Source organism: Megalobrama amblycephala, linkage group LG9 (assembly GCF_018812025.1).
Source record: "Megalobrama amblycephala isolate DHTTF-2021 linkage group LG9, ASM1881202v1, whole genome shotgun sequence".
Lineage (NCBI taxonomy): Eukaryota > Metazoa > Chordata > Actinopteri > Cypriniformes > Xenocyprididae > Megalobrama > Megalobrama amblycephala.
The window spans coordinates 11,356,724-11,384,184 of NC_063052.1; the positions used below are offsets into that span (position 1 = coordinate 11,356,724).

The following is a 27,461-nucleotide window of genomic DNA, read 5'->3' on the forward strand; positions in this document are numbered from 1 at the left end:
CTCTGCCATCTGTGGTGTGACTTTTTCAGCTTGGTTATGAAGAGAAGACGCCACAGAGATTTGCTGACTTTACATGTTTACAGACTGCTGACGGCAGCAGCTCTTTCCCCCCCACTTTGTTTTCCCTCTCTTTCACTTTATAAATTTACTACAATCTTATTTGAAAATGGACATGATTCAACTGCATTTAGAAAGGTGGCCACCTCTACTGCCCAGCAGTGTTTGTTTATCTGAATGTTCATCCATCACAGAAAATGGCGATTAACCCTGAAACAACCCCAGTGATGTCTTTAAGACTGTAGGGAGAAAAAGCAACAGTACTTGAAATAATTTTTTCATGTTTTTTGGATGAAATTCCCAGCTTACCATTCAGTGACGTCACTGCTGACCTGAGTCCATTTCTGTCCACCTACCTGAATCCCAGGCGTCATCTCAAAGCATGAAATGTTCTTATCAAAATTTCAGCTATAAATGTCCATCTGTCTGTCTAATATGACTCCTTTGAGATTAGAAAGACTTTTATCATCCTTTCCCTCCACCAACTCTGTTGCCAGGCAACAACGCCTCGATTCTCATAGCAGGAAGTCATCTGGAGAGGATGAGGGATTGATTGCTTGAATAGGATGACTGACTTCTCCTTCTGCTCACCTACAGGAGTCATTAGACATCAATGAGAATAGTATACTTCCTGTGTGGTAACTACTGGATCAGTGTTAATCCAGCTGAGCATCCAAGTATTTCCTCACACTCAATTATGGCAACCATTAGGGGTGGGAATCTTTAGTCACCTCACGATCCGATCCGATTCCGATTCTGGGAGTCACGATCCGATTCCAAAACGATTCTTGATCTACTTTTTTCTTAATTAAAGGTGATGGAGAGGATTTTTTCCTCGACTGAGAATCCAAAGACTGTTACTGAGTTTTTGAAATGAGCGCATGCGTAAGAACAGCCCCCCTCCTTCACAGCTCACTTCAAAGGAACGCCTCCCAAAACTCGTACACGAGTATTGGAACACGAGTGTTTACCACCGGCATTCGCTGTGTCGTGTTTTTTGGATTCATTATGTCAGACTCAACGCAGGTAACTCATAATCTGCAGTTGTTACTCCTGTCTCCTGACAAAAATGTTGCATGCGGCGCCTGTGGAGTGTGGAAAGTTACTGGAGCGCGAAGCCACGCACGTCTCTCACAAGGAACGTCATGGCAGTGATTGACAAGCCAGAGGGCCAATCGTTTACGCGATGATTGCGTAAACGATTGGCTGATGTTTTTAAGGCCCTACCTCGTGCACAGATGATGTATATTAATATTATTCCTTTCAGTGCACCAAATAAATAGTCTTTTATGTTAGTAAAGACAGTTTCAAGTAATATTGCAAAAATGTATAAAACAAAACATCCTCTTTAGCACCTTTAACTAATTAGTTTGCCGACTAGAAAATCTTAAAATCCTTACATTTACTTATCCTTACATAAGTAATTATAAGTAGCCTACTTTTTAAAATAATTACAAATTGAAAAAATTACTAAATTAAAACAATTGTTTAAGAATTTTAAACTTCTATAATTTTAAAACATACAAGCAAGTAGCAAATAATAAGGAGCAAAGAAACATATTACAAGCAATAAACAAATAGTGCTTTCAGTATTTAAGATTATCTGAATGTTTTCCATTCAAGTACTATAAGTGATTTTTCTTTCTCATCTTTACTGTTGTTTGATTGTTACTATGACAACATAGACGGCGGGAGCTCTAATAAGCTGCATTCACGCACAGATCTCTTTTGAAATATAAGAAGTAATGTGGTTTGTCCTGTCCGTTTAATTCCTTAAGACATAACTGGCTGTTTACAGATTAATTTTGCATCATAAACCATTTTGACGCAAGTGCATTAAACCACTTATATGGAGTCACGCACAGCCGTATGCGCGAGCACTCTTCACAAAAGAGCGCGTCAGCATTTGAAATTGAAAGCAGTCTTCTGAGTTTCATATTTTAAAGGTGCCTTAGAACGTTCTTTCACAAGATGTAATATAAGTCTAAGGTGTGCCCTGAATGCGTCTGTGAAGTTTCAGCTCAAAATACCCCAGAGATTTTTTTAAATTATTTTTTTTAACTGCCTATTTTGGGGCATCATTAACAATGCACCGATTCAGGCTGCGGCCCCTTTAAATCTCGCGCACCCTGCCCCCCGAGCTCTCGACTATAATACAATGCATTTACAAAGTTCACACAGCTAATATAACCCTCAAATGGATCTTTACAAGATGTTCGTCATGCATACTGCATGCATGCGTCGGATCATGTGAGTACAGTATTTATTTGGATGTTTACATTTGATTCTGAATGAGTTTGAGGCTGTGCTTCATGGCTAAAGCTAACATTACACACTGTTGGAGAGATTTATAAAGAATGAAGTTGTGTTTATGAATTATACAGACTGCAAGTGTTTAAAAATGAAAATAGCGACGGCTCTCTTGTCTCCGTGAATACAGTAATAAACGATGGTAACTTTAACCACATTTAACAGTACATTAGCAACATGCTAACGAAACATTTATAAAGACAATTTACAAATATCACTAAAAATATCATGATATCATAGATCATGTCAGTTATTATATTATATTATTTTGATTCTAGGGCACCTTTAAATATATAAGTCCACTGCATTCCAAACGACATAAATAATTACTTCATAGAGCATTTGTAAGGAAATTAGCGGCGGGTGAAACCACGCACTGCATGTGTAACATCAAAGCGCGCGTCTCTCACGGGACATCCTGTGCAGCGAAGCCCGCGAATGTCCTTTGTAATTCGCTTCAACCTTTCCGAACTTTACGAATGATTATTTTGCAGAAGATTCGATTGCGTAGGAATATTGAGTGTGAGGAATTGGAAGCAAGCAGAATATGGATGTTTCTAAAGCACACTCAGCATCATCACGCATCTGGTTAAAAACTATAAACTCAGAATCGATTCTGAAATTCTCAGAATCGTTGGAGCGAGAATATCGATGCATTGATGGATCGATTTCTTTTTTTTTTTTTTCTCCCACCCCTAGCAACCATACAACTTTATTTAAAGAAGGGTTGTGGCTGTCCCAAACAGTCAACTTCAAATGAGACAAATGGCTCATATAATTCTTGTTTTTGGCCCTGAGTATTACATTTTGGTGGCTTTGGCAATGTTACACATTTCCTTCGGTATAATACTTGAGCCACCGTTCATTGCATTAGTTGTAGACGCTCTAGTGTAATGAGTTGTGTGGGATGTTTTCATATGAGCTTGTTTATCTGTTACTGCAGAATTACCGTAAGTGATGAATCACCTCTAAATGCCCAGAGCTTTTTCTGTATGCAGCACGGACCTAATTAGATTTATCGCAGCCACTCGGATCAGGTCGCATTGTGTCTCAGCATGTGAATACAAAAGAATGAGTGTTTTATTCATTTGATTGTTTGTTTTAAAGTCTCAATGAGTTGAATGAGTGTGATTTGTAAGTGCTATTATTGACTGTCTCTCAAAACGCAGGGAAACACCTGGTGGGTTTTAGGATGCACTGGTTCTTGAGTACTGGGTCAAAACAGGGCTGAAACAAGTTTCTGTATCAAGGAATTGATTTGAATTAATGTTTAATATGTTCAGAGGTGTTCGTTTATGTTTGGAAGCTCCCGTTTTCTTAAAGATTTTTCCCTTGCATTTTATGCATCACTGCCTGATACAAACAAGATTTGACAAAATATTTAGTATAAATATGTAAGAACCCACCATTCAGTCAATTCATGAATTTTTGTTCTCATTCTTTAGTTTGACCTGAATTTGTTTGAATTGAATTGTTTTAGCTTCTTTAAAGCGGTCATGACATGGATTTTTATTTTTTTTTTATATTTTCTTTGAGCTTTACTTTTTTGTTTTCACTTCAGTTTTTTGCACAAAAATATGTATATATGATGGAAAAACAATTATTTTCTACCTTCATTCTGACCCTCTGTCTGAAATGATCTGTTTTAAGCAGCGGCTCCTTTAAAGGCTTGTCAGTAAATGCCCACTGTTATGATTGGTTAACGTCATTGCATAGGAAACATTGCACGCGAGTATGTGTTTTGAAAACATAATCCATATAAAACCGTCATTTATTGACAAAGCATTATGAAATCATTTACTTATGGTTTGTGATGCAGCTGTTGTCGTATCCAATACAGTTGGCTGCTTCATCTTTCATCAAGTTTCTTTCTCAAATATCCATTACACTGTGCCTCGCTGACAAAACAAAATGCTCCGAACAAACATATAATCCTTTAATGCGATCTGGGATGCCATTAAAATAAACCATTCACTTGTTTTCAATGTCCTGTCCTCCCATTTGTCCTGTTGTCGACAGACTCGAGTGTATACATCTGTATACTGTATCCAGTGTAGACAGTGTCAGTGATTATAATGGGTTCTATGTAATTTTGATGTGATGCAATGCTCACATCCAATGTAGACGAATGAATGCCAGTAGGCAGGGCCTATGGTGCGATGATGTATAACTATTCGTTGATGTCTTGCTCTGAAGGCAGTCATATGCAAATGTATTTGCCCATGTGACGTCACAGATCGCGCAATATCAGAACGAGCTGTTTTTGGAGCTTAATTAAATGTTTTTTTTATAATTAGGTCATTTTAAGCTATGAAATTTGCAGGATGTTTTAATTGTACAAATACCTCTTATATGTCAAAAGATCAAGGCAATTCACTTTCTCATGTCATGACCCCTTTAAATAAATTAGTACTCATTATTCAGCAACGAAACGGTTCTGTTTATCAAGGAATCCTGACAAAACGTATTGCAGTTTCCAGAAATATATTAAGCAAGCACAAATGTTTTCAACACTGATAATAAGAAATGTTCCTTGTTCACCAAATCAGCATATTAGACCGATTTTATTAGACTGAGGAAAATTGCCCAAAACAAAACAAAACAAATGATTTATTTTTGCATTGTGCGATGGAGTTGATTGTGATGCAGAAAATATAAGCACAGTTACTTAAAATTATGAAAACCTATTAAATCCGTCAGAGCTTGTGACCTTGCTTTGTGACTCACAGCAGGTTAAACATGGACTGAATAAATTTATGAATGTTTTCATAACAGTAAAAGATATGTTTTTAAATGAACCCAAATCTTTTGTCAATGCATATTTGTTTTTTTCTCTAGTTTGATATGCATTTTAATCTTGCATGAGGGCGGATATTTTTGGGCTAGTGAGTGATTAATGTTGTCATAATTTTCATAAAACGGAATAAATCAAAACTATTGTATAGTCATTGTTTAATGTCTTACTATTTACTTACAGCATGAAAAATTGTGGGGTATTTTGTTGTCCTATGTTCAAAGTTTTTAGAACATTTTGTTTTCTTGACTGAAATAGTTTCATTTTATTCTCTTAGACCATAAACATTAACTGGCAAAATGCCTATGCCATCTGCTCCACAAATGTTGCTCACATATTTGAAGTTCCTACACAGTGACCTCAATCGTATCCTAAATAAACTTCACTAAAGTAAGGTAACTTGGGTAAAATTAGGTAAATGTTTGGCAATAGACGATTAGAAACTAAAAGGTTGCCGTGGTGAGTCCTAATTTACAAAGTCCATTGGTAAACCTACAAATAAGCCTTGCAGTAACAGTGGTTCTGTAGAGAAAAGTGATGACTGTAATACATAAATTGTAACTAAAACACAAAAAAAATGTTAGCTTTTCCACAGCTGGAGGCCGTGTTGCTATGTGCCGTTCCCTTGCCTTCAAAAACAGCCTCGGCGAGCCTCTGGCCGATCGTAATTTACCAGGCTCCAGCAGTTTGCAGAGTTTCCAAGCATGGTTAAGAAAAGGCAGGAACAGAGCTCCAGCATCTCTCTGCTGACAGCATTGATGAATATGTGTATGGATGAGTCGGCAATGCTGCGGTTCTAGACAAGGCAAAGTTTACGTCAGCTTTCCCCGGCCACAAATCGCACTGGCCAAAGGGAGTATGTCAGTTCCTCTGAGAACGGCAGTGTCACCGATGTCAGAGTTGATTCAAACTGTATTTTGCTTCAGCACACAGTCCACCTTCCGATTTGATATACGGTCTCTCATCCCAGACAGGAGCTTGTTTTGTTGTCTCTATGGTATTATTTCTAATTATAACGTTCCAAGGAATGCAAGAGATTCTCAGAGCTTTTGAAGGATTGATCGCATGGTAAATATTCATTAAGGTCTACAGCAGGTCAATCATTATCTCTGGTGTATTCATACTTCCTCGCTGTCAGATTTACTGATTTCCAAATGTCTTAAGCTTGATTTAAGGATGCATACACGTCTGAAAAGACATACCCCCAGTTTTACAGACAAGGCTTAAGCCTAGTGTCAGACTAAAATGCATGTACTTAAAGCGAAATCGAAGAACGAATAAATCAGGCCAAAACGAAGTTCGTTTGGAGTTCGTTTTGGGAGTTCGAAACAGCTTGCCAAACTTTCCGGAAAAGTTCGCTTTGGCTGGTAAACACCTTTGTACTACCATTGATCCGTGGCGATTACATAATAGGTAGGGGTGCGCGGAGAAATCTTTTCTGGTTCATTTCTCCTGTTCAGTCCGTTGATGTCAGATGTCTACAAGTGAAAGCATGAACAGACTGGAGAGCTTCTTCATAGCAGAAAATGAAGTTGTACTTCTGATGAAACGAGACACTTACATTGTTTTATCCCTAAACGAAGAATAAAAAAAAAAACTTTGCCGTGAGTATATCGGGGCCTTAAGCCCTGTCTGTGAAACCAGACCATAATGTCATGCTCAACTGGGTTCCTCAAAAGATCTTTAGTGTCTTTTTCTCAGATTTGAGTTTTTTCAGGGTGTGTCTGGATCCTTAAGGCAGGAACACACCAAGCCGACGGTCGGCCGTCGGGCAGTTTTTCTTCATCGGCCGACTAAGTTTTCTCAGTGTGTTCCGCACCGTCGGCTAAAGTTGGTCCTCGTCGGCTTTTTTTCGGCCGATTCGAAATATTGAATCGCCGTTGGAGCTCATCGGGCCATCTGATCATTCTGATTGGCTGTTCAGCTACCGCCGTCTGCTGGTTCAGAAAGGCATTTCATCTCACACAGGCGCAGAATGGATGTGCTACTTGGCCGTCGGCTGTTTACACAGACGCTGCCGACGTGAGCCAACCCTGCAGTCTGCTTTCGTCGCCACTAGTTCGTCGGCGTCGGCTTGGTGTGTTCTGGCCTTTAGAACGTATTAAAATGTCTTGCACTAATTTTTCCAAATTTAGGGTTGTAAAAAATTAAAATCCAATTTCTGAGAGTCTGTTCTACTCATATGGTACTATAAATTTCAGTGCTTACTGATTGAGGGATTTGTTTAAATGGTCATTTTACATGAATTTACATGTTTTAGTGTATGTACACTACCATTACTAGAGTAAAAACAGTAATATTGTGGAATAGTAGTACAATTCCACAATATTATGTCAGCTCAATGGGGCAGTTGAGGCCTAATGGTTAGAGAGTCAGAATTGTAACCTGAAGGTTGCGGGTTCGATTCTCAGTACTGACAGGAAATGACTGAGGACTGAACCCCCAATCACTCCCCAGGCACCACAGCAAAAATGGCTGCCCACTGCTCCAGGTGTGTGTGTCCACGGTTTGCAGTGTGTGTATGTGTGTGTGTGTTCACTGCTCACAACTCCTATTGTGTGTGCACTAATTTGGTTGGGTTAAATGCAGAGGATGGGTTACCATACTTCACGTCACTTTCACTATTCATTTTCACTGATTTAAAATGTAATTTATTCCTATCATGACAAATTCCTTAAATATACTTGTGCCCTGCTTGCAATATAATTAATCCCATTTCAATCATGAGAACTCTCAAAATAGTTTAAGCATGTTATTGATTATGGCAATGTTAATGTATTTGGTCTTGGCAGACTAGATCTGCTATGCTGCTGCTGATTCTTCAAAGCAAGTATGGACCTGCCACTGCTAATAGATACACAGACACACTGCTGTGAGCATGTAAGAAATGCTGCTGCTGCTGCTGCACAAATAGACAAACATAAATCCTGTAGCAGATCTAGGCAGGTGGAGCTGGGGGAGGTGGAAGGGTTCAGAGGAACTTTGATAGCAGGACCAGCTTACAGCAAACTCTGAACTAGACTATTTAAATATTGAGCGAGCAATCTCATTGCCTGCAGGATCAGTAGAGACCAATCGGCTTATGCCATGCAGTAAAGATGTGATTGTTTTCAGATTGCATGTAAAGGACCTCTCAGCCTGTGCCCTCTAGAGTTTCATGACTGAACTAGATATTTATAATGAAGACATATTTTACTCAATTTCATCCTCCTGCATCTCACAGCTTTTTAAAAAATGACTTATTCTCATGGTGAAGCTGTAGAAGCTTGTTGAAATTGCTTTTATCTTTCTCACCCCAGCACATTACCACAGACAGCTACATCCCCTGCTTGACCGACCTCTGCAAGGCCTTGTGGGAGGTGATGCTTAGTTACCATCTAACCATGCAGTGGCACGATGAGCACTACAAAGAGGAAGTGACGACTCCTGGTAAGCAAAATTAGTCACTCTTGTCTGCTGCATAAAGAGTCATGGGTTCATTTCTTAGGTAAATTGTATTTTGAATATGATAAAAGTATGTGTTACACATAATAAACAAACTATTTTGTTGACATAAGTGCATAATATTAACGTCATGCACACCTCTGATTATATTGTTAGTGTCTCTTTTGTTAAGTGGAGTTGGTCAACACTCTTGATAAGACAGCTCTTTATTTTAGTCTAATCAAAGACACTATTCAAAAGATTCAAAATGACGTGTTGTGCCGGTAATATACTTTTTGGCTGGCAATCAAGGCAAAATTCCACAGGAGATGCTGGGCCGCACTGCCATGCAGAGATAGTCGGCAAAAGAACAATAACAACTATGGCACCAAACAGAGCATCAAAAAGACTTCCCATGATGATACAATCAGTAGCGCTGATCAGATGATCAGGTTCAAGCAGGCTGAAATATTAACACCCCTATATTCCCCATCATAATGCTCTTTGTACATTTGACAATGGGGAAAAATCCTTCTGCAGTCTTGTTTTTCATTTAAAACATCCTTTAAACACGATAAAATACCTTAGCCAAACTGTATATGAATTTTTATGAACTTGACTTTTATATGAAATATCATATTACTTTTACTTTATGAAAAAAAGCGTATCAATAGGATAAGACAAAATTAATATGGTATAGTTTCTCTCAGTGTTAAGTCCCGTTCACACCCAGGATGATAACTATAATGATATAGTTTTAAAAAAATCGTTCTAAATGTAAAGATTAGCAGAGTTCGCACCACAACTACGACAATGACAGATGAACGGTATTGTTGAAATCACTTTCACAATCTTTTTCTAGCTGATGAACAATAAAAACATTGACAGCCTATCACAATCCATCCTGCTTTAACGAGCTTGAGTATTTAAAGCGGCAGGCGAAAAAAAGCATGCGATTATAGTTAAACAGAATGATATCGTATTGATGTTTTTAATATTTTGTTTTAATTCTTTTAAAGATTATTTTATTTCTAAGGAAGTTTTAGTTTGTTTTAATTAACTTTAATAACCATGGTTCCTCTTCACCCTCTGGTGCTGTTCGCGTATCGGTCAAAAATGACTGCATTTTTTTTTTTTTCAATGTAATGATTGTACTAGATTTTAATTCAATCATTTTTTTTTTTATTTAATATGTTGTATTTTTAGGGGATTTTATGATAATAAATTTTATTTAGGCAGTAGTTATAATCCATTTTATTCACTTTTTGAGCATGTAACTGAAAATGAAATTTACGTTTTGCCTAAATTTTTGTTCTCCTTTTAAAAGTTTAAAATTTTATAACTCTTTAAAAAAAGTTTAAAAAGTTATAAAATTGTACAATTATTGTTATGAAAAAATCACAAAAATGCCATTTTCCATTTTTATATGAAATAATTATTTTCCCAAACACATTTTCCTCTAAAACTGTGAGAAAATCAAAGCCATAATTCTAAACATGCTGCATTCCAAATTTGAGGTTGATATCTCAAAAAATTAGCTTTCAGTAAGAATTTGTTTGGGCGCAGTACCAAATGTTTCCAATAGATGAAATTCGTATCCCATTCATGTCCAATGCAGCCATTTTTTAACGTGAGCAATACAAGTGTGACTATTTTTTTCAGGACCATTAACCTTTTTGAATCATGTCCATGAATTTTTTTTTTTTTAATGTTCACACAGCAAGTGCCAAAACCTTTACCAAAACCTTTGTACCATTCCAATGAAGTAAAAATTCTAAAAAGACAACCTAAAAAGTTTTGGTCAAAAACAACCCAACAGCACAGTTGTTAATAGCTTATGCAATCTCATTGTAATTTAATTGTTTTTATATAGGAAAATATACTGGTTAAGAATTATTATTTTTTTCTTTTGCCTTTTTTCTTTTTAATGGAATAGGTAGAAGTGGGGAAAAGATAAGACCAAACATGCGGTGTAGGATGTGTAAATGTCCCAAGCCAGATTCAAACTGTGGTGTAACATGTCATGTGGACCACTTGCTAAGATTCATCTCTGACACTAATAATATTTTTTTTCAGCACTCTTTGGCACCTGAGGTTCATCTTTCCGCTGATGCAACTCTCTAAGCCCCCTTGTGTTCCTCTAAACCGTCTGGAGGTTGACTCCTGTTTTTTTTGGCTTCCATTTATGTAACTCTAAATCAGTTTTAGAAGAAAGAGCTAGGGATTCATTAGGGTGCTCACTACCCCGTGATGGCTAGATTTATAAGCATTACATTTGTGCTTTTATAGGGCAAGGTCTTGCATTGTACATTTAGAGGAAATGGCTTTCGGTGTGTGCTGTAATCGGCACAGCTGTGGCCAAGAAGACTGAGCAGGTAATTGAAAGGGGTGCTGTGCCGTTAGCCAACTGCAATGTAGTTTGTAACATTTGCCTTCCTGTCTTGCCTCCACTTCGATTTCTGAGGTCACTGAGCACTGCTGAAATAGATTGGTGCTTGTTCTTGGTTAGGTCTGTCATTGGAAATTCATTGAACCTTTCTAAAGTACCCTAATATCCCCTGCAGAGGGAAGCATGCGAAATGTTACTGATTGAACAGCCATTGTTGCTATAGGTAATGATGGTTTTGTGGTTATTTTCTATAAATATTAAATGTGGGGAAATAATATAATTTGTTTTAATGGAAATATTTATTTCTAATAAAACTGTATTTTATTGTGAATTTTAACACGTGCATTTTCACCTCAGCTTTGTTCTACTTTATCATCTTTCACATTTGCTACAGCTCCCCAAATTAAATAATTTAAACTCAGAAATACACACATTTCTGTGCTTTTTTTTCCACATCAGTCCTCAAGAGAGCATTTACTTGCATCGCAGTCGTAATTTATCAATGACTCTGCCAAAATGGCTTTTAGAAAATAACATAAAATTTTATTTAACATTATAAAATAAATTTAGTGAGCTTAATGTGTAAAACAAATGGAAGAGCTTCCAGTGGAACAAATCAAAATACACTCAAGTTACATCAATATCATTTTTCCTTTTTTTTTTTTTTTTATATAAAGAATACTTTTTAGAATAAAGTGCTTTATAGCATTAAAGGATTAGTTCACTTTAAAATGAAAATTACCCCAAGCTTTACTCACCCTCAAGCCATCCTAGGTGTATGACTTTCTTCTTTCTGATGAACGCAATCGGAATTATAATATATTAATAAAAATATCCTGATGCGTCCAAGCTTTATAATGGCAGTGAACGGGGGCAACAAGTTTGAAGCTCAAGAAAGTGCGTCCATCCATCATAAACATACTCCACACGGCTCCAGGGGGTTAATAAAGTCTTTCTGAAGCCAAGCGATGTGTTTGTGTAAGAAAAATATCCATATTTAACAAGTTAAAGTAAAATATAAAAAGTAGCTAAAGTAGCTTCGCCAGACCGCCTTCCGTATACGGACCCCTAAAGGCCGTTCACACCAAGAACGATAACTATAATGATAACTATAAAAATATAGTTCTAAAAATCATTCTAAACATAAAAGAGTAGCAGATTCCACACCACAACTATAATGATCACACAGTAGGGCTGGACGATTATGGCCTAAAATCAAAACCTCGATTAATTGAACATTTTACCTCGATTACGATTAATGAACGATTATTTTGTTTCTGTTTTTTTCATAGTTCACTGAAAAGGTTTGTACTGTAAATATGATTGACTATTAAAGTTGGGATATTTTTTCCTATTGAAAGAGTAATCTGACATAACAGCTCACTCTCAGCAGTTATTTTATCTATGGTTTGTAACATTTCTTACAGATTTCTGCTCGTTGTAAATCAGATAAATAAATTAGCACAGTACCCGTACGTAATGAGAGCGATTGCGTGTGTGAATTAGTCATACCGTTTCTCTATTAATTGTGAAGCTTTGGGTTGTAAATAGTTCCTTCAAAAGTAGAAAAATATATGCTATAATAAGTTTTGAGTTTCTAAGCTACTTTAGTGATGGACAGCGCTGACTTCACATTTTGCGCAGCTACTGTTTGTTTGAGTTTTCGTACCACAATGCAGCTGCGCGAGCACGGTAGCTTGAAATAATATACATCCAATCGTCTAAAATCGCTTGAATGTCCAAACTGGCAAATCTTAAAACACATAAAACTGACAAAGTTTAGTGAAGACGCAAGGCTCAGCACTCACACGCCATCACTATGTGTTGAATCGACGTTCACCTCTGTGTTGCTTTTATGCCACTGCCTGGACGGGGCAGAGTCATGTGGCTACACACGCGGTAGTATGTTTTTAAGGGGGAAATATTAACAGGATTAAAAACCCGAAATAACCGACATGGGAAAATTACGCCGGTTAGAGGTTCTGAATTTCGGTTTCGATTACTTTTCGATTAATCGTCCAGCCCTATCACACAGAAAAGTGATATTGTTGGAATGACTTTCTAGCTGATGAACAATAAAACATTAACAGCCAATCAGAATCCATCTAGGTTTAAAAAGCTCAAACATTTAAAGCGGCAGACGTCAAAAATGCACAATAATAAACGGAACGATATTGTCTACTGGTGTGGACGCTAATGTAGCTATCATTATAGTTATCGTTCTTGGTGTGAACAGGCCTTAATTCTTATAGATTCATATTAATGAAACTGAATATTTATCACTGTTCCGTTTTTATGCTTATGTTATGTGTATATTTAGCCTGAGAGATTTGACAGATCAAGTTCAAGAATAATTTGTGATTGAGATAATATGGGGACACAGAGTGTATCGTGTGTTTACTTATCATCAGTTGTTCTAAGATTAAAAAGATTCTCAAGTGCAAATTTTGCTTGATAGTTTATATTCTCTCATCTCCTGCTCATTTCTTTTAGTTCTTTTTCCCCCTCTCTCTCCCACATTCGATAGCTCCTTCTTCGACTAAGTGACTGCACTAATCTACAGGCCTGTAGGCTACGGAAAGGCAGAAGACACTGTGACAGTGCAGCAGTCTGGGCTTATTGAGTTTTTTTGCTTGTGTCATCAGTTACTATACATAGCTAAGGTATATTTTGAGTTGGGAAGACTTTATGAGATGGCTTAAGCTATTCCTTTTTCACTCACTAAATTAAATTCTTTGAAAGAAGTCTCTTCTGCTCACCAATGCCACATTTATTTGATCAAAATACAGTAAAACAGTAATATTTTGAAATTATTACAATTTAAAATAACTGTAACCTGTTTTGGAGATGCTCTGACCCAGTCATCTGGCCATCACTATTTGGCCCTTGTCAAACCCTTACGCTTGCCCTGCTTCTAACACATCAACTTTGAGGACAAAATGTTCACTTACTGCCTAATATATCCCACCCAAGTGGCGACAAGTGCCGTGATTAAGAGATAATCAGTGTTATTCACTTCAGTAGTCATAATGTTATGCCTAATCGGTGTATAGTCATATAGTCAAATGGGCCTAGAATTTTTTGGCTTGCTAGACAGCTTTTAATGCCAGGGCATTGTTTGTAGGGCTGTCAAACGATTAACCGCGATTAATCGTATACAAAATAAAAGTTTGCATAATATATGTGGTGTACTGTGTGTAATTATTGTGTATATATAAATACACACAAATTAATGTATATATTTAAGAGAAATATGTTATTTATATACAAAATATTTTTATTTATATATAATATAAATTATATAAAAATATAAATAAATACATATACTTGTAAATATTTCTCAAATATATACATGAATGTGTTTGTATTTATATTTACATAATAATTACACACAGTACACTCACATATATTATGCAAACTCAAACTTTTATTTTGTATGCGATTAATCGCGATTAATCGTTTGACAGCCCTACTTGTTTGTGGTAATATGTTGTTAACCTGTCCAGTGTCCCGTGAGGTTTCATCAGAGAAGTTTGTATCCTCTCAGACTGTGGCAGTGACCTTGACTAAGCTTTGCATCTTCTCTACTGTCAGTGGCAGAATGGATTCATGCATTTACTAGTTGATACACTGATGGACTAAACTTGTCAAAGTTTTGTATCTGTAATTAATGTCACCTATATATTCCTTGAACATGGAATATGCTAAATTTGTTAACCGCTGATTCTCAAGGGCCGTCACGTCCAGTGAATAGAACCATCTCTCCAAATGAGGATAAATGATCATTCATGGGCGACAGGGAAAGTGACCCACTGCAGCGTGGCTTTCTGTCACCTTTTGGTTACTGACTTGTAGAACAAAGTGGGAAAAGGTGAAGGCCAATCTGTGCCATGCTGACACACTCATTTTTTAAATTCCCAATCAAATCAGTATGTAAACTACAATCCTAAAGGGGTGTTCTGAATTTTCATTACATGTTGACCTCTAGTAACAACACTTGTGACAGTGTTGATTACCACAGAAATAGCCAAATTCTGTAGGAGAAAAAAAATGATGCTTACAGTAGCTGATGCACTTACATACAATTGAAGTAAACCAGGCCAGGCGGGTCTAAGAAATATGAATAATAATTACTATATTAAATAATATTAAATACATTTTATAAGGAAATGTTATTGGATATGTCATATTATTATTATTATTATTATTATTATTATTATTAGGTTATTATTTATTATTATGAATGAAGATGAATTACTATAGCATTGAACAATAGTTTTATGTATTAACAATAAGTGTATCTTGTGATATCTTATGTATTAAAGGTGCCATCGAACGTTTTTTTACAAGATGTTATATAAGTCTAAGGTGTCCCCTGAATGTGTCTGTGAAGTTGCAGCTCAAAATACCCCATAGATTTTTTTAAATTAATTTTTTAACTGCCTATTTAGATTCATTAGAAATGCGCCGATTCATGCTGCGGCCCCTTTAAATCGCGCGCTCTCCGCCCCCTCCCGAGCTCTCGACTCTATCACTGCATAAACAAAGTTCACACAGCTAATATAACCCTCAAAATGGATCTTTACAAAGTGTTCGTCATGCAGCATGTCTAATCGTGTAAGTACAGTGTTTATTTGGATGTTTACATTTGATTCTGAATGAGTTTGAGGCTATGCTCTGTGGCTAATGGCTAATGCTACACTGTTGGAGAGATTTATAAAGAATGAAGTTGTGTTTATGAATTATACAGACTGCAAGTGTTTAAAAAATGAAAATAGCGACGGCTCTTGTCTCCGTGAATACAGTAAGAAACGATGGTAACTTTAACCACATTTAACAGTACATTAGCAACATGCTAACAAAACTTTTAGAAAGACAATTTACAAATATCACTAAAAATATCATGTTGTCATGGATCATGGCAGTTATTATTGCTCCATCTGCCATTTTTCGCTATTGTTCTTGCTTGCTTACCTAGTCTGATGATTCAGCTGTGCACAGATCCAGACGTTAATACTGGCTGCCCTTGTGTAATGCCTTGAACATGAGCTGGCATATGCAAATATTGGGGGCGTACATATTAATGATCCCGACTGTTACTGTACATAACAGTCGGTGTTATGTTGAGATTTGCCTGTTCTTCAGAGGTCTTTTAAACAAATGAGATTTATATAAGAAGGAGGAAACAATGGATTTTGAGACTTACTGTATGTCATTTCCATGTACTAAACTCTTGTTATTCAACTATGCCGAGGTAAATTCAATTTTCAATTCGATGGCACCTTTAAATAATGTTAACTAATTGAACCTTATTATAAAGTGTTAACTTAATGGTATTAAATATGAGGTTGTATTTCCCCATCATATAAGCATTTCTGCTTATAAATCTCAGGAAAAATTCAAACATCTCATTTATTTACATACATCTAGTTGATATTCTGTTCTGCAGTAAATGCAGTATATCAGGAGGCCGATATGCTTAACTTCTTACGTGTGTCCGTAACATTGAGTAATGCACCAATCTCTGTGTGAAATTGACAATTACAGCTCTTGTTGCGTGCCGTTGCATACGGTATTCATCTTGGTCCGTGTCAAGATGACTTTACTTTCCTCTTCTTAGTTGTCAGAGCCATCAACAGGTAAATTGCCTCCGCTGGCCTGTGACTTGCTTTGCTATCTAATTTCACAAGGTGTATAATCACTGACTACCATGTGTGGAAAAACCAGCCGAAAGTAATTAATTACAATGCAAGTTAGACCTTGATTTGGCAGGGTGTTTCTCAGGATCGGTTCTGGGGTTTGCTTCACAGTTTAGATTGATAGTGTCTGTGTCTTTGGGAAAGCGCTGCTCGCCTTTGGTCTTACGTGTATGTGCTTGAGTAAGAAGATGTTGTAACTTTGGTTGAAGGTCCTGCTTTAGAGGTTTGGCTCTGTTGAGTGGGAATGGAGCAATTGGGAACTATGGGAAAGATGCTTTCTCTGAACGAGGCAGTAAATCATGTTTTGCTTTTATTCCTGAACATTTCAGTTATTTGTCTTCATGAGGAGACTGTCAAATGTGACTGAGAACATTCGAAGTGCAAGTTTCAACAGTTTTTGTATTTAATGTCTCCCTTATGTCACAGACTAGGAACTGATATACTGGACGGTTTAAGAAAGACTGAACATGTGATTTTGCTTTTGGATGATCCTCCCTAAGCACAAAATCACCACTTCCAGTTTCAAGAATGTAGGACTGCACGATTAATCATTAAAAGACCACAATCTCCCAAACACCCATGCAATCTTGTTCCTAAATGACAACGATTCGAATATTCAAATCTGTGTTGGTGCTGCCGCTGATCCGAAGAGAGTATGTATAGACAAAGACTATAAATATAGTGAATGGGAGAAACTGCAACGTGCAATATAAGTAAAAGAGCCGATCACTGATTGGTAAAGTCATTGCGTCACTGCAGCTGCAGTTCCCATAGAAACCTGAGACTCATGCTTAGGACTGCACATGCGCATTGGCTTGTCTAGCCTGGAAAATACGCTTTTTTTAATGCTATTTGAGCATAAGAAACAACATTTATGGGACAGTTCATGTCAGATTTTGTTGCTGATTTGAAATATGTTATTTAATTGTGAGTTCAGCAAGCATTTTCTGAGATTTCATGATTACCCCATTCAAATATATAGGACTTGGTCTTGGATGCCCAAAATGGATGCCCGGAGGAGTTGCAAATATGGCCGCCAAGTGAACAGACTTTCCTTGAAAGGGACTTTGGTATAGGTCATGTGTAGGTATGAAACAGCTTCACAAACAACCACACAGTATCGTTATTTCTGTGTTACAATAATTCAAATTATCACAGAAGTACTGGGATAAACATTTAGGTATAAACACTGATGTCTACTATCAAAATAGAGTAAATCACCTATTTAAAGTAACTTAACTCTTCAAATAAAAATTGCATCATTACACCAGTAGGTTGTGACAAGTGACTGTAAAAAAAAATGTATGTATCAATAAATCATTCATTCAAGAGATTCATTCAAAAATGCTGATTCATCCAGCAATGAAACCAGTGAAGTCTATTAGTGAGTCATTGAATCATTCATTCATTCATTTTCATTTTTTTAAATAATTCAAATTAATTACATATTTTTAATTACATATTTTTGTAAATAGACTGCAGCAATTAACATTTGTTTTGTTTAGTTGTCTATTCAGAATTGTGATCTCCATTTAAAAAAAACATCATTCTCAGAATCGTGCAGCTCTAGCTGCAGTTATGTATTTCTGAGCTGTGAAAGAGTGGTTAATCTGTTCTTTGGATGTACGTTTTCAGTTTGGAAGTCAAAAAAGTTCTCATACCTGACTTAGACAAAGACCTTCCTGAAGTCAAAGCTTGTTGTTTTCACGCAGGGTTCTCAGAGTGAGAAGGTCAGGTGTTCTTGTGCTCCCCTAGCCATGTATTTACACCATGGGTAAATATGGGTTTTGTCTTCTCAAACTGTACATTTAATCCTGAATCATTTAAGAGGGCAGAATACTGATCTGAAATTAGACAAAGCTCTGAGTTTAGACAAAGTCCCTTTCGAGGAAAGTCTGTTCACTTGGCAGCCATATTTGCAGTGCCTCTTGGCAGCTATTTCGGGCATCCAAGACCAAGTCTACTTGAACTTTGTTTCGTATGCACAAATAGTGTTAAAAAGCATATATTTCAGGCTGGACCAGCCAATGCGCCTGTGTAGTCCTCAGCGTGTCTTAGGACAGTGACTATTTCTGCCATAGTAAAAATTAGTGCACCATCTTTGTATATCTAAAGTCTTTTTGTTTTAGACATTAGATATGTTTTGAATGATGGTTCGACCTTTTTGATGTTCAAGATGTTTTTGTTTATTTTATGAAGATGTAATGAGGCGTTGATGATTTGCTTCTGTCTTTGTTTTCCCATCCTGCTGAACTGAATTAGCTGTAATTCTTGTTGGAGATTTAGCCCTCCAGTGTCAGGCTGTCCTGTCAGATTGGGTCAAAGATTTTCTCATTGTTGTTTTTTGGGGTTTTTTTTTTTGGCCACTCATCTCTTTTATTCTTTTCCTCATCATATTCTCTTAAATTACATTTTGCTTTTAATAAGAAACCTGACAATCTAATGACCATCTTTTAAAAGAACCTTATTTCCTGCTGTTCGTTCTGAATTGCAGTTGTACACCTGCATCCTTTCATATTTTCCAGGAAGAAAGGTTATGAGTAATCAGTGTCACTTTACCCTTGATATCCTCCTGAATAAATAAACTGTAGACCTGCCAGGGTCACCAGAAAAGATGAGCCGCAGTCGAAAGTTGGACATGACACATTATTAGGGTTGTCAATCATTTGAAATTTTAATTGAAGTAATTGCACATGTTGGTTAATTAATTACATAACTGCAGTATTTATCTGTGGAAAAACTCATGCTATTGTGGCATAAATCAAAGGGGACATATTCAAAGAATATATTTCCAATAGCATGATAATGTTTATTTTTGTCCCTGATTTTAGTCCTGCTCATACACTACCATTCATAGGTAAGGTTTTTTTGTATGTTTATTATAAAAATAGTTCAAATAAAAATAAATGCTGTTTTTAATCTTTCTGTTCACTGTACAAAATTGTATCACAGTTTCCACAAAAATATTAAGCAGCACAACTGTTTTCAACATTGGTAATAATTAGAAATGTTTCAAATGATTTCTGAAGGATCATGTGACTCTGAAGTAAGGACTAATGATGCTAAATATTCAGCTGTGCATCACAGGAAAAAATGAATTTTAACATATTAAAATAGAAAACATTGTAATAATATTTCACAATATTACTGTTTTTACTTTATTTTGATGAAATAAATGTAGCCTTGGTGAGCATAAGATACTTTTAAAAAAATTTTTTTTTTTTTTTTTTTTAAAGGTGCCCAAGAATGCTTTTTCACAAGATGTAATATAAGTCTAAGGTGTCTTCTGAATGTGTCTGTGAAGTTTCAGCTCAAAATACCCCATAGATTTTTTTAAATTCATTTTTTTAACTGCCTATTTTGGGGCATCATTAACTATACACTGATTTTTTCAGTCGCCGCCCCTTTAAATCGCGTGCCCCCTGCCTCACGAGCTCTCGACTATATTACAGCGCATTTACAAAGTTCACACAGCTAATATAACCCTCAAATGGATCTTTACAAGATGTTCGTCATGCATGCTGTGTGCATACATCGAATCATGTGAGTAAAGTATTTATTTTGATGTTCACATTTGATTCTGAGTTTGAGGCTGTGCTCCGTGGCTAAAGCTAACATTACACACTGTTGGAGAGATTTATAAAGAATGAAGTTGTGTTTATGAATTATACAGACTGCAAGTGTTTAAAAATGAAAATAGCGACGCTCTCTTGTCTCCGTCAATACAGTAATAAACGATGGTAACTTTAACCTCATTTAACAGTACATTAGCAACATGCTAACGAAACATTTAGAAAGACAGTTTACAAATATCACTAAAAATATCATGTTATCTTGGATCATGTCAGTTATTATTGCTCAATCTGCCATTTTTCGCTGTTGTTCTTGCTTGCTTACCTTGTCTGTGCACAGATCCAGACGTTAATACTGCCTTTCCTTGTCTAATGCTTGAACATGGGCTGGCATATATGCAAATATTGGGGGCGTACACCCCGACTGTTATGTAACAGTCGGTGTTATGTTGAGATCCGCGTGTTTTCTGGAAGTCTTTTAAACAAATGAGATTTACGTAAGAAAGAGGAAGCAATGGGGTTTGAAACTCAATGTATGTCTTTTCCATGTACTGAACTCTTGTTATTCAACTATGCCAAGATAAATTCAATTTTTCATTCGAGGGCACCTTTAATATAAAGTGATTTTCAAATATATTTAAACCCTTCATTTAGAATTTATTTTATTAAGATTAGTTTAAAAAAACATTTTTCTTTTCTGGTTGCTTTATACCATTTTATTGATAGCAAAGTGGAGAGATGACAAGAAATGTCAGGTAGAAAGAAACTGGATCAGGATTTGGAACTGGATTCGAACCCTCATCTCTCACATGAGATCCATGCTTTAACATGTCTGTGGCCTGTGTGGTAACCACTAGGCCAATGCTCCAAAAAACTTAATTTTGAGTTGAAGTGTAGTTCTAGATATATATTTATTTATTAAATATTATTTTCTTATTTTTGTTTTGTAAATTATAGCGTGGGTGTGTGTGTGTGTGTGTATACAGTAAACAAGAGCCTGCAAAAGAAGCATAATCATAATAGAAGCCATTTATTACCAACAATGCCAACAATTCAGATAAGCTATGTAAAACAAACATGTTCCTCTTTAACAGTCCTAGTTCAGTTACATGTGGGAGTGTCGGCCGTGCGTCAAACTGAAGACACTTTTAGACATGGTCGGCTTCCAGTGTAAATTCATTACTCTTGCTCTGACGAGGTCCTGCGTGTTAGCAATCCTTAGTGAGAGGACTCTGGCTTGTTGTGCTGCTCAGTTCATGTTCTGTATTTTCCTCACCTCATTGCTTTTTCCTCGAACGGTGTGTCCGGTTATTCTGCCCCTTTGCTTTCCCAATAATTCCCTGGGATGCTGAAATTTCTACAATGTGCTATTGCCTGTTCGCATGCGGCTGTGTGGGAGTGAATGTGCGCTCATTCCGTTTTGGTTTGTGTGTATGTGTTGCTGCCAGGGAGATGATATTTTTCTTGTCCTCTCCAGCAGTTGGCTTGCAGTGATTTACTCTGTGGCTCTGCATAGCTCCGCTCCTCATGGACCGAAATGATTGGGGAAAAGTCCAACTCTATTGTCGGGAGCCAAGGAGCTCTTTGATTCAGCTCCAGAAGCTCCGATCCTGCAGGTTTAATGAAAGAAGCTTAGAAAAGAACTTCATTTTCAGCAAATGAACACTGTTGGACAAAAAAAAGAAACACCTTTAGGGGTTCTTTCATTTACATTTAAATGGAAAGGGTCACAATAGGATATTTCAGATTTCAGACATTGGTATCCAAATGTCTGAGACCACATAGAAATGAGAGAAAAAAAAAATAGAAAAAAAATATATATACACGTGTGTGTGTGTGTGTGTGTGTGTGTGTGTGTGTGTGTGTGTGTGTGTGTGTGTGTGTGTGTGTGTGTGTGTTTTTGTCATATAAAAATTGAAGTTAAAATATGTAAGAGTCAAAAATATTTGTAATAAAAAAGACAAATAATTATTTACATAAAATATAATTATATTTATATATTATATATGTGTCTGTGTATATAAATATAAACATACTATATATAATATATAAATATAAAAATGTTTTATGCATATATATAACTTGTTAGATGCGATTAATCATGATTAATCGATTTGACAGCGCTTATGTATATATATATATATATATATATATATATATATATATATATATATATATATATATATATATATATATATATATATATATATATATATATATATATATATATATATAATATATATATATATATATATATATATAATTTAATTTTTACATTTATTGTTTTAATTTTTGTGTCTCATATTATAATCAATATTTTTGACTCTTACATGTTTTAACTTCATTTTTTACATCACAATTCATGTACATTATTCAGTCCAATTTTTTACTTGAATTGTTATGCTGATAATACATTTTGTAATTAAATATTTTATATTAATATTAGTAATATGCAGAATTATAGCATTTTTGCTAGTGGTCTCAGACTTTTGGACCCCACAGTGTAGGTCAAGGTCAAAAACGCAAAATCGATTTTTCTGTCATGGGACTGTCTTTCTTTGAATTGCATGTTATTGATCCTGCTGTAATATTTTCAGGATAAATGCATTGATATAATCATGAGCAGAAAGAAATGCTCTCTTCTCTTCTTTGCTCCAAGGTCACGATTTCATTTGAACTACTATATGTGGCTTCTACTGCTCACAAACTCAATATAATGAGGTCACATGTAGACCTTGGTTAAAAACCGCCACACGTTTGCTTGACAGTGAACATCCCATACAGCCGTCATGAGGAAGGTAATATATTCTTATCACTGAATCTGTTTACATGCAGAATTAATAGCCAAGAAAACCGTGTTTACTGAGATTTGAAATGATCACTTTTTTCTACATCATAATGTACACAGATATGCTTATAAATAATGGTGATGGGGTTTTGACCTCTAACCAATAAAGTAACACCATTTAAAGTGCCTTAAACATTGTTGTTTTTTTCAAGCATAATCTGTGTAAGATTGTGCATTTAATATTCTCTGAATATTCCCTACCTGAATCTCTCACACTTCACTGAGTGTAAGCGTTTGAGCTGATACTGTTATCGTAATTGTTTGAGCCAGGTCTCATAGGAAGGTTTTTTTTTCAGCTCTGGTTTAATATCTTTCTTCCTCTCCTTTTCTCCCATCTCTGTTCAGTGTGAAGATATTAAACTTTGGGGGGTAGAAATAACCATTTGGGTGCTGTATTGTCATGTGATGCTCAGAGGTGTTAGTTGCTCAAACACACCGACAGAGGATTTTTTTTTCTCCACCTCGTTTATTTCTCACTTTGCAGTTTGGATGCGCTTTCCCTTTGGGGTTCAGAAAAGTTCCCATTAGCGATAGGGACTTCATAAAGTCTTTCATATTATGAGCGAGGAAAAGGTTAAAGGCAGCCTGGAGCTCTGTGGATTTGGCCTCTGTGAAATATCAATGTTTTGCGTGTTCTGTAGACGGGATCTGTACAACTGGAGCTGGGCGGGATATGAGCATACGAAGCGTGATGCAAATCCAGTCTTTAAAGTATACATGAGGGAAAATGTTTTCATGCACTTAATGTAAAATGTGAAACTGGTTTGCTTTCACTATGGGAGTTGTTTTCTTCTCTCCAGTGGTGCTAAGATGAGATGTGAAGCCTGCACAGACACGACTCTTGAGTGATGACTGCGGTTCTCTGGGGTTTAAGTGAGCACTGTTATATAAAAACACTCTTCCCCTATATCTCCTTTCTAAGCGCCAAACATCAGTCTGCTGGCTGCGCTGAGCGTCCACTGAAAATCCCATCAATCACTTGCCTGGAGGTCTTCTCTGAAGCTTTTCTTTAACAGTCCCAAGATACATGTTCCTTGTTTTATTTACCCCTTTTCCACTGACAGAGTGTTGTGCCCAATCAGGGACCATTCTGGGCTGTTCCCCAAAATCGTTTTTCGTAGAAAAGTTGGTTTCGGGCTGGAAAATTGTGCCAGACTCAGAAACCAACTGGTCTGGGACCGGGAAGTCAGGGGATGGTATAACACTTGCAATAAAGTTTTGAGAACAGAATGATGCAAAACAAATAATGAATGTCCAGCTCCTTCATTGCTTACGTTTTATGTGTGAATATGCTAGGATTCTCAGTTACGCCCTTTTTTTTAATTTTTGTTCTTTTGTTTTGATTTTTGGTTTGGGTTGGTTTTCTTTTGGTTTAGTTTGGCTGGTTTTGTTTTGTTTTATTTTGTTTTGTTTTTGTTGAGTTGTGTTTGCTGAACACTACAAACCTGCAGATACGTTTTCTCTGGAAAACTCCATCCGTAACATTTGTGCTAGCTAGGGATGAAAATGACAGCAAAATTGACTTGTTTTGGTTTGGTTTTGGTTTTGGTTTTGTGTTTTGTTTTGGTTTGATTATGTTTAGTTGTGTTTGCTGAACACTACAACCCTGCAGATACGTTTTCTTCTGGAAAACTCCATCCCTAGCATTTGTGCTACAGATAAAATGACAGCAAAATGGATTTGGCTTGGTTTGGGTTTGGTTTTGGTTTTGGTTTTGGGTTTGGGTTTGGGTTTGGTTTTGGGTTTGGGTTTGGGTTTGGGTTTGGGTGTGGGTTTGGTTTTGTGTTTTGTTTTGGTTTGGTTTTGGTTTTTGTTTATGTTTTGTTTTAGTTTATGTTTAGTTGTGTTTGCTGAACACTACAACCCTGCAGATACATTTTCTTATGGAAAACTCCATCCCTAACATTTGTGCTACAGATAAAATGACCACAAAATGGACTTGTTTTGGTTTGGTTTTGGTTTTGTTTTAGTTTGATTATGTTTAGTTGTGTTTGCTGAACACTACAACCCTTCAGATACGTTTTCTTCCGGAAAACTCCATCCTTAACATTTGTGCTACAGATAAAATGACAGCAAAATGGACTTGGTTTAGTTTGGTTGAGTTGTGTTTGCTGAACACTACAACACCGCAGATACATTTTCTTCTGGAAAACTCCACCCCTAATATTTGTGCTACAGATAAAATGACAGCAAAATGGACTTGTTTTGGTTTGATTTGGTTTTGGTTTGATGAACACTACAACCCTGCAGATACTTTTTCTTACTCCATCCCTAGCATTTGTGCTAGGGATGAAAATGACAGCAAAATTGACTTGGTTTGTTTTGGTTTGGTTTAGTTTGGCTGGTTTTGTTTTGTTTTATTTTGTTTTAGTTTATGTTTAGTTGTGTTTGCTGAACACTACAACCCTGCAGATACATTTTCTTATGGAAAACTCCATCCCTAACATTTGTGCTACAGATAAAATGACCACAAAATGGACTTGTTTTGGTTTGGTTTTGGTTTTGGTTTAGTTTGATTATGTTTAGTTGTGTTTGCTGAACACTACAACCCTGCAGATACATTTTCTTCCGGAAAACTCCATCCTTAACATTTGTGCTACAGATAAAATGACAGCAAAATGGACTTGGTTTAGTTTGGTTGAGTTGTGTTTGCTGAACACTACAACACCGCAGATACATTTTCTTCTGGAAAACTCCACCCCTAATATTTGTGCTACAGATAAAATGACAGCAAAATGGACTTGTTTTGGTTTGATTTGGTTTTGGTTTGATGAACACTACAACCCTGCAGATACTTTTTCTTACTCCATCCCTAGCATTTGTGCTAGGGATGAAAATGACAGCAAAATTGACTTGGTTTGTTTTGGTTTGGTTTAGTTTGGCTGGTTTTGTTTTGTTTTATTTTGTTTTAGTTTATGTTTAGTTGTGTTTGCTGAACACTACAACCCTGCAGATACATTTTCTTATGGAAAACTCCATCCCTAACATTTGTGCTACAGATAAAATGACCACAAAATGGACTTGTTTTGGTTTGGTTTTGGTTTTGGTTTAGTTTGATTATGTTTTGTTTGGTTTGCTGAACACTACAACCCTGCAGATACTTTTTCTTACTCCATCCCTAGCATTTGTGCTAGGGATGAAAATGACAGCAAAATTGACTTGGTTTGTTTTGGTTTGGTTTAGTTTGGCTGGTTTTGTTTTGTTTTATTTTGGTTTGATTATGTTTAGTTGTGTTTGCTGAACACTACAACCCTGCAGATACATTTTCTTATGGAAAACTCCATCCATAACATTTGTGCTGCAAATAAAATGCCAGCGAATGGACTTGGTTTGGTTTTTGTTTTGTTTTGTTTGGTTTGCTGAACACTACAACCCTGCAGATACATTTTCTTACTCCATCCCTAGCATTTGTGCTAGGGATGAAAATGACAGCAAAATTGACTTGGTTTGTTTTGGTTTGGTTTAGTTTGGCTGGTTTTGTTTTGTTTTATTTTGGTTTGATTATGTTTAGTTGTGTTTGCTGAACACTACAACCCTGCAGATACATTTTCTTATGGAAAACTCCATCCATAACATTTGTGCTGCAAATAAAATGCCAGCGAATGGACTTGGTTTGGTTTTTGTTTTGTTTTGTTTGGTTTGCTGAACACTACAACCCTGCAGATACTTTTTCTTACTCCATCCCTAGCATTTGTGCTAGGGATGAAAATGACAGCAAAATTGACTTGGTTTGGTTTGGTTTGGTTTTTGTTTTTGTTTAGTTGTGTTTGCTGAACACTACAACACCGCAGATACGTTTTCTTTTGGAAAACTCCATCCCTAACATTTGTGCTACAGATAAAATGACCACAAAATGGACTTGTTTTGGTTTGGTTTTGGTTTTTGTTTTGTTTTAGTTTGATTATGTTTAGTTGTGTTTGCTGAACACTACAACCCTGCAGATACATTTTCTTCCGGAAAACTCCATCCTTAACATTTGTGCTACAAATAAAATGGACTTGGTTTGGTTTTTGTTTTGTTTTGTTTGGTTTGATGAACACTACAACCCTGCAGATACTTTTTCTTACTCCATCCCTAGCATTTGTGCTAGGGATGAAAATGACAGCAAAATTGACTTGACTTGGTTTGGTTTGGTTTGGTTTGGTTTTTGTTTAGTTGTGTTTGCTGAACACTACAACACCGCAGATACGTTTTCTTCTGGAAAACTCCATACCTAACATTTGTGCTATAGATAAAATGACCACAAAATGGACTTGTTTTGGTTTTGGTTTTGTGTTTTGTTTTGGTTTTGGCTTTGGCTTTGGCTTTGGCTTTGGCTTTGGTTTTGTGTTTTGGTTTGGTTTTGGTTTTGGTTTTGGTTTTGGTTTTT

At 36.3% G+C, this 27,461-nt stretch overlaps 1 protein-coding gene across 3 annotated transcripts in view; it reads left to right on the forward strand.

Moving 5' to 3' along the window:
* Positions 1–27,461, forward strand: part of vps50 (VPS50 EARP/GARPII complex subunit) — a 169,519-nt gene that overhangs the window by 60,033 nt on the left and 82,025 nt on the right. For 2 of the 3 annotated variants that reach the window (XM_048201563.1, XM_048201564.1), the window contains exon 13: positions 8,461–8,590. In XM_048201563.1, coding sequence (XP_048057520.1) covers positions 8,461–8,590 — 130 coding nt within the window. Of the gene's footprint in view, positions 1–8,460; positions 8,591–10,660; positions 11,501–27,461 lie in introns of those variants that run through there. The other variant, XM_048201565.1, reaches the window with a different exon arrangement.